This window comes from Benincasa hispida, chromosome 12, assembly GCF_027475165.1.
Source record: "Benincasa hispida cultivar pf3 chromosome 12, pf3_genome.v1.1, whole genome shotgun sequence".
Classification (NCBI taxonomy): domain Eukaryota; kingdom Viridiplantae; phylum Streptophyta; class Magnoliopsida; order Cucurbitales; family Cucurbitaceae; genus Benincasa; species Benincasa hispida.
This window is the reverse complement of record NC_143489.1, coordinates 74,274,452-74,294,601: the sequence shown is the minus strand read 5'-3', so window position 1 is coordinate 74,294,601 and position 20,150 is coordinate 74,274,452. Positions and strand designations below refer to the sequence as shown.

At 33.0% G+C, this 20,150-nt stretch overlaps 3 protein-coding genes across 4 annotated transcripts; 1 reads left to right on the top strand and 2 right to left on the bottom strand.

Annotated features, from left to right (window-relative positions):
• Nucleotides 1-8,204: 8,204 nt before the first annotated feature.
• LOC120068553 (uncharacterized) lies at nucleotides 8,205-10,340 on the bottom strand. Its single transcript, XM_090308674.1, has 3 exons — nucleotides 10,209-10,340; nucleotides 10,062-10,120; nucleotides 8,205-9,367 (listed from the first exon to the last, which is right to left on the bottom strand). The coding sequence occupies exons 1-3, from the start codon at nucleotides 10,338-10,340 to the stop codon at nucleotides 9,208-9,210; spliced, it is 351 nt and encodes a 116-aa protein (XP_090164800.1). The 3' UTR covers nucleotides 8,205-9,207.
• Nucleotides 10,341-11,028: 688 nt separating this feature from the next.
• On the top strand, nucleotides 11,029-14,497 carry LOC120092466 (protein IQ-DOMAIN 18-like). 2 transcript variants are annotated; one of them, XM_039050559.2, is made up of 5 exons: nucleotides 11,029-11,304; nucleotides 11,392-11,661; nucleotides 12,107-12,352; nucleotides 12,477-12,620; nucleotides 13,493-14,497. In XM_039050559.2, the coding sequence occupies exons 1-5, from the start codon at nucleotides 11,224-11,226 to the stop codon at nucleotides 14,276-14,278; spliced, it is 1,527 nt and encodes a 508-aa protein (XP_038906487.2). In that variant the 5' UTR covers nucleotides 11,029-11,223; the 3' UTR covers nucleotides 14,279-14,497. The 2 variants fall into 2 exon arrangements, with proteins under 2 accessions (XP_038906487.2, XP_038906486.2); XM_039050558.2 differs by having other exon boundaries at nucleotides 11,048-11,304; nucleotides 12,474-12,620.
• A 3,323-nt stretch (nucleotides 14,498-17,820) lies between these two features.
• LOC120092795 (death domain associated protein) lies at nucleotides 17,821-18,754 on the bottom strand. The gene has a single exon (XM_039051000.2). The coding sequence runs from the start codon at nucleotides 18,592-18,594 to the stop codon at nucleotides 18,100-18,102; it is 495 nt and encodes a 164-aa protein (XP_038906928.1). The 5' UTR covers nucleotides 18,595-18,754; the 3' UTR covers nucleotides 17,821-18,099.
• Between the last annotated feature and the right edge of the window lie 1,396 nt (nucleotides 18,755-20,150).

Sequence of the window (20,150 nt, the reverse complement as noted above, 5' to 3'; positions counted from 1 at the left end):
CGTATTTGATTTCTAACTCTTTACAATCTCTTTTATTGTTTTCTTTTTCTTTTCTCACTCTAACTATTTTACTTCATTCATTCTTCCTGTTGAGGAGAGAATTTTGGCCTATCGGAATAAAACTAAATATTTTCTAAAAAAAAAATACGATAAGGTAAGATTTAATCTAGCTTGTTTGGGATTAGGAAAAGTCATATCGTAATCTTAGGAGGGTTAAATTTCATATCTTATTCCAATTAAGATAAACCATAAATCAAATCCCCTATAAATAGATCATTATGGCTCCATATTTGGGAACTTAAAACTTCTGACTAATTCTCTCTTCTTCAATCTCTTAATGACTTAGAATCAGAACTCTTTTTCTTTGTTTTGCAAGTCATCTCTTCCCAAATTACAAATCTAACTGATGATGGCACATGAGGATTAGGTGCATTCCCCCTGTCCCAAATTTTCCATCAACACAGTTTTATTTATTTCTCGAATGCATAAATATATTGGCTCACTTATCTCTACCAAACAAGTACAAATAACTCTTTAAGTATGTTATGTTTTGAAGTTTTTATTTTATTTTCTTATATACTTTTTAGATTTTTCATTTTGAGTGACATTATTGTTAAATTATAGGTTATACTTTTTGTTGGCAATCAATGGCTAGTTCAGAACTACATGTAATGAGTTTTTTCCTTCTAATTGAACATATAGATATAAATTACACGTTTTAGACAATGCAATTGAAGTAGAGGAAGAAGTATAGATAGAGAAAACAATTTTTGTACCTTTTAGGTTAGATGAGGAACATATACCAAAGATGGGAATGGTGTTTGCAAGTGAAGATGAATCATTCAAGTTTTATAATGAATATGCAAAAACAATTGGTTTTAGTGTTCGAAAAAATCAATATCGACGATTAGCATATAGAACTTTAAGGAATAGATCATTTGTTTGTTCGAAAAAAGGTCACAAAAAGTTGAATGATCCTTCCTACATTAAAAAAGTCAATCAATTAGAGACAAGGACAAGATGTTTGGCGAAAATAGAATTTACAATTGAAAGGGGAGAATGGATTATTTCTCAATTTTCTTTTGATCATAATCATGATCACCAAGATATGCTTAGATCCCGTTGACACAAAGATGAGATGCAAACAAATATAATTGAAACCATGGAAAATATTGGAATTAGACCTAGTAATATATTTTCTTATATGGTTGAGCGAGCTAGTGCTGCCCATAATGTAGGATTTTTTAGTTTCATCGTGACAAGTTTTTATGGGATAAAAGAAAAACTACATTTCAAGCTAGAGATACACAAAGTGTAATAAATCACTTCAAGAGAATGCAAACAAAGGATACATCTTTCTTTTAATACAATGCAAGTTGATTCTGAAAACCATCTAACAAACTTCTTTTGTGCAGTTGGTAGGTTAAGATGGACTATAGTTATTTTGGAGATTTTATTTTTGACACCACATACCGAACAAATAAGTGCAACATGATATGTGCACCTTTTACTAGAGTGAAACTATCATGGACAAAATATCCTGTTTGGTTGTGCATTTTTATTTGATGATACTATAAAATCATTTATTTGGTTATTTAAAGCGTTTCTACGGCAATGGAATGCCACCAATCTCAAACAATATTTAATGATAAATGTCAAGCAATGACTAGTGAAATTGAAAAGTTATTTCTTGAGAATCAACGTCGACTTTGTTTATGGCATATCGGTCAAAATGCTCCTAAGCACCTTGCTCATTATTCAAGAATACGTGATTTTAAAATATTATTCAATAGATGTCTTTACAATTGTGATAATAAGAAAGAGTTTAAAGACGTGTGGAATCAACTGCTAACCATTATTGATTTGTCTCAAAGTTCATGACTTAGAATTTTTTTTTGAGTTACGAAGGAAATGATGTCCAGCTTTCAGCAAGCAATATTTATCTGCAGGTATATTGTCAACACAAAGAAGTGAAAGCATGAATAGTGTTTTTCGAAGTATGACAAGTAAGTCCACATCACTCACATAATTTGTTATTCGTTATGAAAAAGTGCTCGAAATGATTCATCGAACTGAATTCATTAAAGATTTCAAATGTAATCAAACTATACCAAATAGGCCAAGTAAGTTTGGAGTCATGATCCAACAAGCACCCAAAGAGTACATCCATACTAATTTTCAATAATTTCAAGATGAGTTATTTAAATCATTATTGATAGGTATTGAAAGGATTAGTAACAATGAGAATCAATGAAATTATAAGTTGGTGAAATATGGAGACATGAAAGAGTACTTGGTGAATTTCATGTATTTTGATCAAATTGTCAAATGTAAGTGTAAGAAGTTTGAATCTATGCGCATCTAATGTTTGCACACTTTAAGAGTTTTAAATTTTCATAATATTTTTTCCATTCCTCCTCGACATATCTAAAAGAGATGGATAAAATATGCAAAAGATGGATTGAGGAGAAACAGTAATGATGGAGAAGGAATTAATAGAACAACCAAAAGAAACTTTAAAATGAGCCAAGTTATAGAACAACCAAAGGAAACTTTAAAACGAGCCAAGTTATGCAGAAAGTCAATGTTTTGCTAATAAAGGTGTATTGACAAATGTAACAGTTAAAATGGCTTAAGATAATTTGCATAAAGGCTTGAACAGTATTGAAAGATGTTGAGGGCAATGAAAATGGATGATTGGTTATGTAGTTAAAGAGGTTGAAATTGATAAAAAAAAATATCGATGAAGAAAAGACAATGAAGGTAGTACTCATAAATCCAAGTCATTTCATATTTTGGATCCTCCACATCGAAGAATGAAACAAGTAAGAAATGTTCGAATAAAAAGTCAAATTGAGAAGAAACACAAGAAAAGTACCAAAGTATTGAAGCTCAACCTACAAAAAAGGAATTGATTATGATTAGTTTGATCTTTCTTTTTATGTTTGTAACTTTATCTATTGTTTTAGTTTCTGAAGAAGCTTTGACTCAAATACCTCAGTTTTTGTTTATTTATAACTAACTTTATAAATGGTCAGCTGGTATACTCTATAAATACCACTGATTTTAAATTCAAAATAGAGAGTTATCATCATTTTTTCTTAGTTTTCTGAAAACAATAAAAATGTACACAATCTTCATCAGTAAAAAGAATTTAGATCTTCCCGTGGACGTAGGCAATCTTGTCAAACCATGTAAACACTGTGTTTTCATCTTCTTGCCTTATCTTTCTTGTTCATACGAGTGTTTTCTTTACTGCAAATTATGCGCTATTCAATTATCATTCAAATCGCATCGAGTAATCTAAATATCGAGTCAATCGTACATCGTTCATCGCTATCAAGTAGCTTCGAGTTCATCGTTTTCACCTTCGAGTCGCACCGAGTATTGTTCAAGAACCGTCAAGTACGATCGAATATTAGTTCTGTTGTCATCAAGTTCCATCGAGGATTTAACAAAGACTCGTTAGACGAAGAAGGGAATTCTCATCGAGGATCAAGTAAGAAGATATCGAGCACCGAGTTTCAAGTATCGAGGATTTAGCAGAATATTTCTAAGTCATTTCTTCATCTTTCCAGCATTGATCTTGAGTATCTGGGCTTTGAGAAGAATGGTCAGCCCAACAATTTCTTTATTATATGTTACAAAATTTGTATTGATTTCTATGATGTTTATCTAGTTAGATGGAGATTCTAAGAACACATATATCCCGATAAATTTTAATACTACATTTGAATGCTCAACTTATCCAACGCATCAGAATCAAAATATTTCATTTTTATAATGCTCGTTATCTAATGCTTCCATTTACTCAAACTGTTGTATAGTTCAAAAGTATTTTTATTTTTAGATAAAGCTATGTTATATTGTCATTTTCATTTTTCGTATTGTTAAATTAATTTATATTTGTTATTGATATTTGAATATTGGATATATACATATAGGTATTCTATCCGAATTGGATTCCCAACCAACACACTCCAAATTGCAACAAACACAATTCACTCAAGCAAACACAACTCTATTTCTAAATGAGAAACGCCAAGATGGTTAAAATCAAATGATTTTTTGATGTGTGAAGATATAATGTGAGAGTAGAACTTATACTATGATTTCAATTTTATTTATTGTCTTCTCTCAATATGAATTTGTTATTTGCACATTAAAGTCTTTTTTTAATACATTATTGAATTAATTTGTAAAAAAATTACTTAATTATTCAAATATAAAGTTACACATGGAAAATATCATAATGGATAACTATACCTATAAATATAACATAAATATAATAATTAAATTGATAAATCATTATTCTTGTTTAAAAAATAGTAAAAAAACAAATAAAACTAGGAATAGAGATGGGAGGTGAAACTAGTTTGAAAATAAAAGTTAAAAAATGAATATATGAGTTGTTAGATAAAAAATTGAATACATGTGTTGTTAGAGATGAATGAATAAAAAGAATAAATAAAATCATCTTTCTTTTTCTGCATTCAAATGAAAATAATGAAGAAATTAGTAATTAAGATAAAAATAAGGGAGTGAGCAAGGAAAAAAAAACAGAGAATGTGAAGAATTAGAAATCAAATATGAGAAGGATCAAATGAAACAAATTAAAATTAGGTATATATAAAAATATTATAAATTAAAGATGAAGTGAGAAAGTTATTAGTTAAAAAAAAAAGAGTGATCTTCTTTAAAAGTATTAAAGTCATGTAAAATTTGAATATAAAAAAAATATGACTATGACACATGTCATACATGGAGATGGGAGGTATAGACTCCTTCCATACTACGGTAGAACTAGATTTTTTTTTTCCTCGTACTATTTGTCCTTCATAATTTTGGGGTGTACAAAAGTAAATTCAACCGACACTTTGACTCATTGCCATGGTATCAAATTTTTATCAATATGTCAATATTTTTATCGATAATTCACATTTTTATGGAATTAAATTGACGATATTTTCACTATATTGTAAAAAGATTTCATGAAACATAAAAATTAAATAACAAATATCATTAATATGAACATAATATAAATAGTTATCATTTTAATTTATTTAAAGCTAAATCGATTATTTACAAATTTAAATATTCTTTCTAATTTATATATATATTTTAATAATTTTTCAAAGATATCCATTAATATTGACATTCAACATTTTTCATAAAATTGAAACCTCGATATTTTTATCAACATCGATATTTTAAATCTTGCTCGTTGCTATTTCTAAGTTTTATGTGATACTTATTATTTGAATTAAGACTCTTAACTTGATGGTGCAATAGCCTTTGAATGCATATTTATGTCTACTCATCTAATGCACCAACGACTCATTAAGAGCGCATTGGTTTAAATGAAATTGACAAGTGATTTTGGCATGAAAACTTATACTACTCTTAATGTGTGCCTCTTTCATGAACATTGTGAAATGATGCATTGAAAAAAAAAAAAAAAAATCTAGACGTCAAAAAACTTGTTCTGTTTGTAAGTTATCTCTCTTTCCTCTCTACCCTCACAATCTTTCTCACCCCATAATTATTACTTCATTGTTGACTGGACGTCGTCATTGTTTGTCATTCCTTCTTCCTCTTCCTTATTCTGTCCTTGTTGTTTGTTCTCACCATGGCGGAAAACAAAAGGAGATCTTTCTATTTTGTTGATTGATTTTTCCCTCGAAATTTGAAAAGAAAAATAACATTAACTTAATCAAATTGAAAGTTATATTTTATAAGTTATGTAAATTAGAGATGAAAATGATTGTATGGAGCCCTATCATCCCTTGTGAATAAAAAACATAAAAAGGGAAAAGGCAATAATAAAGAAAATAATGGAGTAGCTGGAATGCCACGTGGCAGTCAACATAAAAAGACATTGACTAACTTGAGTAGCGTAGCATGTGGGTGCGGAAACGACGTGGTCCCCCCGACTTTCCCTCACTGCCCAATTACTAAATTGCTTGCTCACTTTTCTGCTGCTACTACCACGTGACCCCACGTGTCTATTCTTTTCCACCTTTAGATAATAGATACCTTCCGCTTACCGAAGTAACCAATCAAAATTTTCTTTTTATTTTTTGGTTAAATTATACAAAAATACCTTTAAATTTTTGTGTTATTGTCAATATTCTCTCTCTATTATGTATTTTATTCTTGAGCATAATGAAATTGATTCTTTTTACTCACAGATATAGCTAACATATCATTAGTGAACCATATAAATATTATATCGTTATTTTTCCTTTTTTATTTGGAACAATTGTAAATATAGTAATCAGATTAACAGTATTAGCAGATATAATATAATATAAAAAAATTAAAAATATAGTAAAATTTAGATAGTTTATTAATGATAAATCATATCGTTAGCAGAAGTCTATCAGTTATAGATCATATCTCTAGTAGGAGTTTATCAGCGATAGAAGTCTATCGCGAATAGACTTTGCTATATTTGTAATTTTTTTTAAAATGTTGTTATACACTTGGTTATTATTTCTAAAAATACTACTCATTGCAATTACTCTTTTTGTTATTTATTTATTTTTTTTTTGTTTTTTTTTGTTTATGTCATAACAAAAATTAAGAATGGAAGTTGATGTGGAAATTGGTGTGTGAAAATTAAAGTGTATGTGATGCATTTTATAACTATACAAAAGATTAATACTATTGTTATTCTTATTTCATCTCAAAATATATAGTTAAATTCATTTTAATAGTTGATTTTTACATCTAAGCTGGTCAGGTCAACTTACATGAATGATGTCATAGATGATATTATGCATGCTTTCCAATTTTTAAACAATAATAACACTTTCATTTTTGAATGACTTCAACAAAAATAAATTTATCAAAGAGTGTTTAAAAAAAAAAAAAATTGTTACCCCTGAATTTAAAAATGATACATGAATGAATTAAGATCACATGATTTTTGTTTTCCATTTATTTCTAGAACTCTTTAGGCGGAACACTTGGTGGTATTTTGTAATTTGCATAGATGATTTATTTATTTTATCAAAGTGCTATAATAATGTATTGTATCATGAACACCTGAGGAAGTGTGTGAGTTTTGTATTCTTTTTATTTTTGAAAAAAAAGGTGGGGGTTTTTGGTTTGTCGATTATTTATGAAAGATCCCTCTGTGGGTTTCTCTCAAAGCTTCTGACAGCACCATTACCCTTTCCCCATGCCTGTTGCCTATTGCCTATTCACAAACCCAATGTACCAAAACCATAATAAAAACACAAAATTCACTCACTCTACCCAGTGGATTCAATGCCCAATTACTGACGTTATCTTAAATGTGTGCCTTGGTTCATGTGGACCCTCACTCTCTCACAAAAATAAAAATTATCAACAATATTCTTTCCCTTTTTCTTCTTTTAGATGTAAATAAAATACACCAACGTCGACATATCGATCAAAATTGATTGTGGATGAGGGATATTAATTTTTTCGAGTAATATCAAAGTCGTACTTCAAATTTATCCTTATTTTGAAATCTTTGGTAACAGAAAAATGTTGAAAAAAAGAACTTAACTACTTGTGCTCCTCAAAAGTAATTTTTGTCGTATCAAGTAGATAATTATATCATATTATTAGTTAAAGTGTGCTTCACTTGTTTGTTATTATTTATTAATGACTAAGGAGGCGATTGGGATAAAGAATTAATTATTATAATCTTAGATTATTATAGTTGGGTTATAATAGTTTGTATTTTGGGTATAGATTATTTTAGTTTGAGTTATAGTAGTATGTGTTTAAGGTGTAAACTATTTTAGTTTGAGAAGGAAATAGTAAACACTGTAGCAAAGAATAAAAAGTTGATGAATGTAAAATAGTAAAAAGTATAACAAATAGTAAATATTATAGCAAATTGGGGTTTTGAAATAATAATAATGGTAGTTAATTGAGGACTACAAAATAATATTTGCTGTAGCAAGAGATGTAATTATAGTCTTATGTTATATTTTGACCCAACCGCTGCCTAAGAAGTTTGTGCTGAGAATCCTCCCATCCCATATTATACCAAAAAACTATATCATATTATTGTGATTATATTTTTATGGGTCCATTGTAGTATTAGAATTAATTCATGGATCAAATTTTTTTTATTATTAATTTTTGCAAAGGTATAGAATTTCAAGAAAGAAAATGAAACCTTACAGCTTGAGTTCAAGGCACAAATAAACCATAATCAAGAAAACAACTCAATTCAACATATTCTAAGGGGAAGATTATAATGAATCTCTTCGATAGAAGTCTCACTCCATGTAAAATGATAGAAGAGCACATCAAACCGAACAACTTGAACAAATCACCTAGTGGGAGGTGCAAGATAGAAAAACGGACATGTAAGTTACGCTCTCGCCAAAGACGATAGATAACATCACATCAGGCTCACCTTATAAGAACATAGGCCCCCAATATCATAGCTAAAGTTGTAGTCAAAGAATAAATTGTCCTGAGACTCAATTCGGATGATGGGAATGTAATCCCCTTGACTCAGAAACCCCCCCCATGGAGTAGTCTTGTGGGATCGGGCTCCATCATAACCTCAGACATGCTTGCTTAAGATGGCCATCGAACGAGCAAATCCTACATGCTTGCACTTGCTGCAGATTTCCTACAACCATTTGTTTAATCAAAGAAGTTAACTCAGAAAGCTGATAGTGAAGGTCATTAACCTCGTCACTAGGTTGAGATGCTCCACTAGATTCTCTCCAACCTTGCTGATGATATCCTGTCATGCTTAGAACACTAACACAAAAAGAAAACAAATCAAAGCAAAAGAATACTTTAACTAAAAACCAATTAAGAAATATTAAGTGACTTTCTCGACAACGACGTCAATTTGGTTGGTGGAATTTGTCGCCTAATTTCAGACCAAATAATTTAATCATTCCTACCTAATTTTTCAGTATGGTAGCACAGATCGAACTCAGAGAACCGAAGAGTTTCCACACATTCAACATCATTTGATTTGTTTACATAAAGAAGATAGAAAGAACTCTAAAAATAATGCAAAAAATAGATAGAGAACAAAAAAAATGAAGAAAATGAGTGGTCATTCGCCTAAAATGGACACCCAGATAAAAAGATACGACTTAAAAACCAAAGAGCGGATTTTATATCCGCGCAATGATGCCGCAACACTACGGGACAACGTTGTGGTGCTACACCCTTTTTAGAATTCTATGAAGAGCATCATGGTGCAGCACCATAGGGCACTGTGACGCTCTTGCCTGGGGCAGATTTGTCATTTTCTCTCCCCTTTGAAGCTTGGATGTCCTTTTTAGCTCCTAATTGCTTCAATTTAACCCCAAACGGTCCATAATGCTCCATAATGTACGTATTACCTGAGATCCTACAAATATAAACATTTAATCACTTTAAATATCATGAATGGACAAGATTAAAGGCACTAAGATAACATATTTTGGGTGCTATCACTAAAATCCAACATTTTGAAGAACAAAGACTAAGGACAACAAAATACCAGCAAGATTCAACTTAAAAAATTAGGCCTATTCATACAACCCCCCTATTAACGTTGCCACCACATAATGAATTTGTCTCGAGAGGTCTGCCAATTCTCTTGAACTAGAAGGTTAAAACCAAGAACAAAAACAACAATAACAACAACAACAACAACAACAAAAACATAAAAACCTTAGCATGAATAGAACTATCTGCATCTAAAATAACCCCCGTATATACTGTTGAATAATAAAGCTTGGCTCCAACCACACATCAAACCAAAATATAAAAGCGATAAAAATTTCCAATGGAGAATTGAACCAACTTCCACAAAATAGTCCTCAACATCAACGATTGCCTTCTAAAAACTAGGGTAAAGAATTACTAGATGAACATACTACCTTTATCCTCAATTTTGCTAAATATAAGTATTTACTCAAGTGAATCACAAAGAACCATAATGAATCAAGATGATTTACATGAGTCTTGTTGCAACAATAGAAGAAGGAATATGTCAAACTCCTAGACCAACCTCCAAGAAAGAATAACCTCACAACTAGGAAGGTATGCAACCAAATTACCTTAGTCCCTCGCACACCATCCAACTTCCCCTTCCAAAGATGGATATGAAGTAAGCAATCTAACTCATGAACAACATACATTAGAAGGACAAAATATATTGGTCCAATGGACTCTCTAAAGAAAAGATCGAAAAAGTTATGACTAACCAGCCTTAGACAAGGTTGAGCCAAAGTGAATCCATTAATGCTAAAGTCCCTCGACTCACCAAAGAGCCAAGCTAGCACAAAAAATTGAGCTTTAATAAGATCTACAATAACTAAAAATGGTGCAATACCCATTCACAAAAGACAAAGTACTTTGGTCCCTATACTAAAAACCATCAAATCATCAACAAAACATGAATGAATAAGACGAATCCAATCACATCACTAATGGAAATGAAAGAAAAAAAAGAGAGAGAATTCAATGTACAAGACAACACTTTCACAACAATTACAATAAAATGAGGAGATAACGGACCTCTTGACTAAGCTCCCTTCGAAAGTATCCTTTTAGGGGAAATTTGAATTGAGGTTTTCTCAATGTCCAGAAGTTAAGGATGCCTGGAAATTATAGGTCTGAGAATAAAATTACTGAGAATCAATGATGACTATGTTTGGTTGTGCATGAGAAAACAATGTCTGAAAATAGTATGTGTGGGAATTAAAGATAACTAAGCTCCTGAAAGGAAAGAAAATGGTGGTAGGAAGGGGAAGAAGAAGTGAAAACCTAACAAAAGATGCCTAGAAAATGCATTTTTCAAGATATATAAACAAAGCCCACCATCAAACATGGACTTTGTAAGCTCATTCCCATTCCCACCATCTTTTTCCTTCCACCAAACAGTCCCTTAGAGAGATGTTATTGTGATCCATCTTTGTTAGAAAGTAGAATTATGTCTATAACTTTAGAGTGAATATTGGAAGGTAGTATGATGACGTACGTACCTACCAATTTGACCGAGTCCAGTGGTGATATTTAAAAGCCAAGAACAATAATATATAATAGATTCCTACATCAATTCCAACGTCTCTCTGTCTCTCTCATTAGCTACATCTCAAGTTCAGCAGCAGTACCATTTCTCTGCTCTGCCTTTAATAATGGCTTCCAAATCTTTCTTGTGAAAGATCTCTTTTTTCTTTTCTTAGTGTAAATGCAGTCGAAGCTCCCTAAAGAAATTCAATGGGGAAGAAAGGAGGTAGCTCATGGTTGACTGCCGTCAAAAGGGCTTTCAGATCTCCCACTAAAGATGATGACGAAAAGGTATAAACAAACAAACAAACAAACAAATCCTCCGATTTTCCATTTTCATTGTCTTTCTTCTTCATTCAACTTCCTTTGTTTCTGCAGAGGAGAGAGAAACGCCGATGGATTTTCAGAAAACCAACAAACCAGCCGCCGGAGCCACTCGCTGCCCACCAACCGCCGTCTAAACCACCGGCTCTGCCCACTGATTCTGTAGCTTTAGAAGATAAACATGCCCTTGCAGTGGCTGAAGCTGCCTTGGTTGCCGCCAGTGCGGCTGCACAAGCTGTCCACCTCACCCGGCCTGCCCGTCCTGGATTGGATCGCCATCGCCACGCCGCCATTGTGATTCAAACGGCCTTTAGAGGGTATCTGGTGAGTGAGCACCTTTAAAATAATTAAAATCAATTTTGTCGTATTTTATGTCAGAGGGGTTAAAATCAATCATGTTTTTAGAGTGATTTTAATCTTTTCAAAAATATTCTCAAACATGTCCTAAATTTGCATAACTCATCGATTTAAACTTTTTGGTTGAATGATGGTTTAACTTCATAATACCAAAGTAAGAGTTGTTTGAAATCTAGTAAAATCATGTGATATGTTTCTCAATTGATGTTGAGTCCACAATGAATTGTTAGAATTAATGCTATTTTCTCCCCCCCAACTTGTTGGGCATGCTAATTTCTATAAATTTCAACTGAATGACTGACAATTTGTGACTTTTGGAGAGGCGTAATACATGTTTTATTCACAAAGATATGTTCATGTTGGAATTAGAAAAATTACTCATTGATGAGCTAAAACTTTTGAGTTTCGAAAGGCAAGGAGGGCTCTACGGGCATTGAAGGGGTTGGTGAAGTTGCAGGCATTAGTGAGAGGACACAATGTGAGGAAGCAAGCAAAGACAACGCTGCAATGCATGAAAGCATTAGTGAGAGTGCAGGAAAAAGTGCTGGATCACCGGATGCGACTTTCCCTCGAGGGTAGCCGACGGTCGACGTTTAGTGACACCAACAGCGTCTACGAATCTCGCTATGCTCAAGATGTCTCTGAAAGGAAGACTATTGTAAGTTGAAAAACTACACAAACTTAGAAAGATTTTGAGCACTTATAAAGTCATTCTAAGCAGAGTTGAAATAAGGATGAAATTTTGAAGTTTAAGAACTTTGTTGTGTTTTTGATGGAAGAAGTGTGTATCAAGAGAAGGAAGTAGCATTACAGAGGATTGGGATGAACGTACTCACACAGTTGAAGAAGTAAAGGCAATGTTACAACAAAGAAGAGACGCTGCTTTGAATCGTGACAACATTTTATCCCATTCCTTTTCTCAACAGGTCCTTATGCCTTCTTTTATTTCTATTCAATCTTGGCTATGCATTATTTAGGTTCCGTTTGGTAATCATTTGATTTTTGAAAATTAAATTTATTTCTTCTCAATTTCTTACGATGGTTTGCATCTTTCTTAAGTAAAAAGTTAGAATTCTTAACCAAATTTCAAGAACAAAAACAAGTTTTTAAAAACTACTTTTTTAGTTTTCAAAATTTGGTTTAGTTTTTCAAAATTTGGCTTAGTTTTATAAAACATTAGTAATACATAGATGACGAACTAAGGTGTTTGGAGTGTTGAGTTATGAAGTCTGGAGTTAATATGTTGGAGTCAGGAAGTTTGTATTTGGGCTGCAGAGTTGTTTAGTTGGAGTTAGGAAGTGTGTGTTTAAGGTGCATGGTTGTTTAGTCTGAAGTTAAGGAACATTAGAGAGAAGGAAAGAGAAAGAGGGGAAGATGAAGTTTTTCGATAAATGTACAAACTTTAACAACTAACACTATTGAAGTTGGTAGAATTGAGTTTTTTAACTCCGACTTGTGAAGTCAGTGGGCCAAACACTCTCTAAAACGTTTAGAAGTTGAAGGAGTATTTCTAAGACTTAATTTTAAAAAAATAAAAACCAGCAACGAAATTCATACGGGGCGTTTGTGTCCTCATGACCACTTTGTTTAGACAAATGAACGAACTTCACAGTTTGAATAAGTCAGCAATCTAAACCTCATACTTGGATGCCTTACCCAAATAATTTCTAAACATGTTTGTATGTTGTTGTAACTATTCTTCCTATGATCATTAGTTTATGTTTGTGAACAATATTTATCTCTTAAATAATAAAGTTAAGTTAATTTTTCTTCTGATGACATGAATTTACAACACAAGATATGGAGAACTGGAAAGAGTCCATCGATAGGAAATCAAATGGAGCTTGAAGAAGGACAGAAATGGCTCGACCAATGGATGGCGAAGAAGCCATGGGAGAGCAGGGCAAGAGCTTCCACAGACCACAGACCACAGCCCCTTAAAACGCTCGAAATCGACACCTCTCGGCCCTACTCTTACTTATCTCCCAACAATCTCCACACGACGAATTACCAAACTCAATCATCACAAAGATCAAACTCGCTTTCCTCCTCCTCCCCACTCCACAGAGCCCATCACCACCAATTCTCCATCACCCCATCCCCGTCAAAATCTCGACCAGTCCAGCAAGTTCGGTCGGCAAGTCCTCGCTACAGCAAAGAAGATAGAAACCAATTCAGCCACCACATTACATCCCAAACGCCATGCTTGAGGTCAAAACATCAACATCAGAAAGGGGGTAGTGGTGGTGGGAGTTCAATGCCAAATTACATGGCAGCAACAGAGTCAGCCAAGGCACGAGTGCGGTCGCAAAGTGCGCCAAGGCAAAGGCCAGCAACACCCGAGCGGGAACGAATTGGGACTGCAAGGAAGCGGCTATCGTTTCCAGTACCACAAGATCCTTACGGTCGAATAGCGGGGTGTGGTGTTTATCAAAATAGCATGAAGAGCCCAAGTTTTAAAAGTGCTTGTGGAAGGTATAGTGGGTTGGAGGAACAGTCTAACTATTCTTCTTGCTATACAGAAAGCCATGGAGGAGAGGTTTCTCCATCTTCAACCACTGATCTCAGAAGATGGTTGAGATGATAAACATATGCACAAAGTTGAGCGATGAAATTTTAGAGAGGTTTTTGTACTTGATCATTTCAAAATGTAAACAGGCATCTATCTACTTTGTTTTTGGGGCAATCTAGATTTAGTTCTTGCATACATGAACATTGGTGTTCCCCAACAGCTTGTAAACATAAGATCCAAATTGAGCAGATGCATTAGCATTCAATTGAATAATTTCCTTTTTCCTTGATAGCCCCTACCAAATTTTGTAATAGAGCCATACTAAAACCCATCTCTTATATTATATCCATCTCATCTACAACCAAAATTAATCATCTATCGACCCATAAACTGAAACATGATAACTAGTTTTGTTCTAAATTTGTCGTTCATTCACCATGCCAAAGCTGTTTGTAGGAAAGATTATGAATATTAACAAGTTAAAAGATCATTTTTATTTCTCACAATTTTTTGCCTAAAGTATTCAAGAAGACTATTGGATGAAAATGTTACGTATCCAAGCCTAATGTGAGGTACTTGCACCCTCTCCATCCTTCCCTACTCCCTCTATTTATAACTAAACTGCATAACAACTTCCATAATTAATTACTAATATACCCTTATTAATCCTAACAAAAAAAAAAAAAAATCTTAGTCAAGAAGAAACTTCTTACGAAACTTAAATACAGATACGAGACAGAAATACAACAAGAAATGGACACGGGATATAACCTTTTTTAAATCTAGGACAAATATGGGAAGGTCACATATATTAAAATATATAATGTTTTTATACAAAAAGGAAATTTGTAGTCAATGAGTTTATGCAATTATATGCTTAAAAAATTAGTTTGATGGATTTCACTCCCAAAATTTATTATTTTTGTCATATATGTGTTTATTTAGTATACTTAACTAGTGCTCAATGCACGTCTAACAAAATGTTGGACTTACTTGTGACTTTGTACAATTAGTGTCTAATACATCTATTGCACTAACAAAGAATTCATATATATCCAACAACTATCTGACACATGTTGGATACAAACAAACTAGCCAAATTGAAGTTCTCATATTTTAAATGGATCATAAGATAAAGAAAATAAGTTTAAAAAGAAAAAAGAAATTATCCATATGCTTTATGCTTTCCAACTCATTTTGTAGCACGTCAATATTAATTCCATTTATTCCATTTTTCCTTCAACTTTAAAAATTAAAAAAAAGGCTAAATTATACCAAATAAGTTTCAATAATACTTACTTTTACCCGTGAACTTCAAATTTATTTCGAAATAACTCCTCCATTAAATATTAAATTAAAACGAAGATTGAAAAATGATGTGGTAGGAAATTGTAAAAAGTGGTACATGTGATATAGATTCAAGTTTCATTTTATATTATCGAATTTTGGTGTACATTTCAATTATGCTCTTTCGTTTCAGAATTATCATTCTAACCTTTAACTTCTGAAATGGTTTCAAAACAACTTCATTAGCTTTCCATTAAAATGAAGACGAAATAATGATTTGTGATTAGTTGAAAAATAAAAGTAATATGTGAGAATACATTAGCAATTAGAAAAAATTAGTTGAAGGATTTTAATCCCATTTTGATTTCAATTAAAGGGGAAAACAAGTTTAGGAGATAGAGTTAAAGGCGGCAAAAGAAGCCACATATTGTGAGAAAAGTCATGCAAACTTCAAAAATCAAATACTTGAAAAGGAACCAAGAAGTTAAGAGAGAGCATCATGAGATAAATATGTTTATGGTAGAAATATTGTAGAAGAGTAGGGTCAATTGAAAGTGTTTGTTGATGGAAGGTAAGAGGTAAAAAAAAAAAGATTGATAAATAAATGACAATGATTTCATCCTCAAGCTTAGTGCTTGTACTGTCAAACTCAAAGTCAGAGGTTCGATTCCCCCACCCTACATATCGCCTGAAAATAAAAATTATACTAAACTTTATTAAAACGTGATGGAGAATGAGGCCCGAATAGACATTTGAAAATCAAAGAGGAAGTAGAGAAGCAGCTAAAGACAGGATTTCTTGTAGTGACCTTCGCCTACCGTGAAAAGGAAAGTTCCCTCACGATAGGCCCTCCCAGCTCCTGAACGTCTTTCTATCAATCGAGAGAGGCTTCCCATTCTGACTTCTGTAGGTTTCTCGGTAATAGGGAGATCTGCAAGAACTCTTACCCATATTTTACCATTTCTTCAGAATTGTCCGCTCATACGCTGGGGTGCGAAAGCATGGGGAGCGAATGGGATTAGATACCCTGGTAGTCCATGCCGTAAACGATGAATGTTCGTTGATCGGTATTTTGCATAATTTAACTAAAAAATCAAAATACTTGGAAAAACTTTAAAAAATAGTTTTAGGGACCTGACAAAAAAAGTCAAATATATTTTTGTTAAGTTGCAATTTTTGTGAAGAGATTATGACAAATTGGTCAGAAAAGAAAATGAAAATTATTGGGAACAAGCAATCAAATTGCGAAGAGACCATTTTAAAATAGTGTTAATAAAAAAGTTAACGAGAGACTGCCACTAAAACATAATCACGTTATTGCAGGCATAAAATGGGTTCAAAGATTCGTTTAAATCGATAATCTTTTAAACAAACCTCTAAAATAACAGTTTCTCTTCGAGCGCACCAAGAAAGATTTAACAAATCTCCAAATCCAAGGAGTGCATGATCCGTTGCTATGAAGTTTTGGAACAGATTATAAAGTTGTTTTGGCCGTAATTCGAGGCTGAAGGATCACAATGTATCAAAAAGCTGATTTCATAAAAGAATATTATGAGATTTACAATAGCAAGCTCAGGCAGAGTAATACAAATCAATACAAGAAAACTCAAGATCATGTTCAGAAGACTCAATCTCAGATGCCATAAAATTTCTCAGAGATTCATTTTTTCAGTAACGGCGCCACCTGGTGTTTCTCGTTTTAGAAAAAATGTAACAAGGACTTTAGGACATGACCTTCACCAAATCCCCGTGGCCAATTTACCGAGACGAATGGGAACAGGGTTGAATCTTGATGTATTAGAAAAGTAATATCACTTGGCCACCTACAATACTTTATTGCGTATTTAAGTCTTTTGCATAGGACTCTACCTGCAATTCTTTTTTGTCCATTATAATTTACTATCATCTCTTAGATGAATGTAACATGCATATACAATGAAGTCCTAGGAAGCTTGGAAATCAAATAGCTCTCGAGTTGTGAACTTTCACTATTTGTTTGGTCTAAGGAGTTCGTAGGTCCACGACTAAAAAAAAACATTGAATTTTTACCTCATTAACTCCTTACACATTGTGGACTATAGAAGTTTACAACTCTTCAAATTTCACAACTCTACTCTTTACTCCAAGTACCCCTAAGATGTATAGAACTTAATTGGGAGAACTATGGTTCCTAGGATAAACCCTTGAAATTTCTGACCACCAAGCACAAAAAGAAAGAGTTATCAACCACCATAAACAAGTAGTTTCTTTCATCTAGTTCAACAGTGAGAACAAAGCTCAGAAGGGATCCCAAATGAAGGAGTGGCATAAAGAATATGAATAAAAGATTAAAGTTTTAAATCTAGTAGTAATGTATTCAAATTTTGGTAATGTCATTTCTTTGCTACAGTCATCATTTACTGAACGTTGTGCTAATATCTAAAATAGGGTGAGTATCAAAAGTATGAATACAAAGTTAAATATTATAGTAACCTAAGCCTTGAAATATTGGCCATTTTACTTGGAATTGAACCAAAGTAAGATACAGAGACTTAAAATCTACATAAACACAACATATGAATATACAAATCAATAACAATTCTAGTAATAAGAGAGTGAAAGAGTCGTCAAACCGGCTCAGAGAATTCCTGAAGGCGTTTTTCCAATTGGCTGAGCCTCAATCCCCAATCGCCCTTGATCTTCAGAGGCCTCACTCTATGGTTCATCTCAGAGTGGCTGCCTTCGGTGGTTGGCCCTTCTTTCTTCTTCCCTTTAACTTGTCGGGTTCTGTTCTTCTCCTTCACGGCAGCTGCCTTCTGCAGTGCCCTGAGAATATCGGACCCACTAATTTGGGCAGCCTCCGGTTGCGCTTCTTGTTTTGGGGTGGTTTTGTTTGGTTTGGGGTTTAGGGATTTGGGATTTGGGGAGTTCACGGCTGAGAGAATTTTGTGGCCAAAGCTTTTGATGCTGCTACTGTCGTTTGGTGTGGTGTTTCCGGCGTCGGTCTTGGGTGGCTGGGATTCTGCGTAGATGGCGGAGACCGGAGGCGTCGGTAGTGGCCTGGTTATAATCGGGAGGCGGTGGCAGGACGGAGTTGGTAAGGTGGACGAGGCAGCCCACATGGTTTGGATTTGGGGAATTCTGTTTGATGGGAAAATAATGACGCTTCAACGTGTACAAGCAATTTACCCATGGTTTAATAACGGAATTTCTTATGATATTTGGAAAAATACTTCTAGTATGTGCCATAGTGGAGGTGGTGGTGATCTTGGACAATGGACTGAACCAATAAGATCGTATTGTAGGGGATCATCTTCTAATATTTGAATAATTTTAGTATACTTGTTTATTTTTTATTTGTTAGCTATTTATTTCAAAAGAAAAACTATCAAAATTAGATAAAATACAACGAGTAAAATATAATCAAGTAAAATGATTTTAAAATTAAAAATCGATTTAAAATGATTTTAAAATTAAAAATCAAATTTTTTAAAACATAAATTCATTATGAAACTAAAACCAAACGACCAACAACCATAAATCATATCACCCTATTTCAAGAATAAGAAGAAGCACATAAGTAGGAAAGACATCTTTCCAGACCCTGAAAAACCTCAAAACGGATGTATAGATGTTAGACTGTGAGCAAAGAGCCTCTCTAACCACAAAAAAAAAAAAAAAAAAAAAAAAAAAAACAAAAAAAAAAAAAAAGAAAAAGAAAAAAGAAGATAAAAATAAAAACTAAAAAACCAACCTCAGAAAGGTCAAGGTTCAACAGTCTAAAAACCTCTAAAGAATTAGTTTAACATCCATCAAAGGATTTTGTTTATGTCACAAACAATCAATCTCTTTTAAACCTTCAACCACCTCTTTAGGTTCGAAAACTTTCACCCTTGACCAATATGCTTGTTGTTGGGATATATATCATAAAGCCTCGTAGTTAATAAGTTATTTGAAATAATAATTGATTATTTTATATAAGCAAGTATCCATTAAAGAAATATCCAAAATGTTATTTTATGATACTTGAACAGTATGTGGTAAACATACAGGTGGATCATGTTTAAGTAATAACCTAAATGATCTGTAATATATGGGTAAGGTTGTGTGTCTTATCTTGGTGACACTACATATTGGGATTAGTGTCCTAATTCTCCCAGTGGTCTCGTAGTTTGTAAACATTTTGTACACATTGTTATTAATAAAATAAATGTTATTTTATTTGCATTTACTCAAATTCAATAAACTAAGACCCGTGGTTATTTTATGTAACTTAAGCATGTATGTGAGACATACAAGTGGATCATGCCTTAAGTAATAACCTAAATAGTTTGTAGTATAAGGATAAAGGAGGGATACCTTATCCTTGTGACACTACGGATAAGGCCCCCTTTGTAGATATTTATAAATATTGTAAAGTGCTACATATGGCCTGATCCTGACCATTCATGTGGAGACATGCAAGCGGGGGTGTCTTATACAAAGAGTTTGTATAAGATCGGACCACGAGATGATTAGTCTCTTTATATAACGTCGTTGATAATTGAGACATACAGTTCACTAAAATGACCATAGTTAACATGATCTTAATCCTAAGTGTTTTAGGAACTCCTGCCTATGAGAGCGGTCCTTTGATTAGTACGGGTGAGAGTGGTCAGATTGCCAACTCAACAAGCCT

Coding starts and splice junctions, on each gene's coding strand:
- LOC120068553 (XM_090308674.1), bottom strand. CDS start 10,340: ATGGGTATTGCACCATTTTTAGTTATTGTAGATCTTATTAAAGCTCAA. Junction 10,121..10,208: donor CTCAACCTTGTCTAAGGCTG/GTTAGTCATAAC, acceptor TTCATGAGTTAG/ATTGCTTACTTCATATCCAT. Junction 9,368..10,061: donor ATGGTGTGCGAGGGACTAAG/GTAATTTGGTTG, acceptor TTATATTTGTAG/GATCTCAGGTAATACGTACA.
- LOC120092466 (XM_039050558.2), top strand. CDS start 11,224: ATGGGGAAGAAAGGAGGTAGCTCATGGTTGACTGCCGTCAAAAGGGCT. Junction 11,662..12,106: donor CGGCCTTTAGAGGGTATCTG/GTGAGTGAGCAC, acceptor GAGTTTCGAAAG/GCAAGGAGGGCTCTACGGGC. Junction 12,621..13,492: donor CCCATTCCTTTTCTCAACAG/GTCCTTATGCCT, acceptor TTACAACACAAG/ATATGGAGAACTGGAAAGAG.
- LOC120092795 (XM_039051000.2), bottom strand. CDS start 18,594: ATGTGGGCTGCCTCGTCCACCTTACCAACTCCGTCCTGCCACCGCCTC.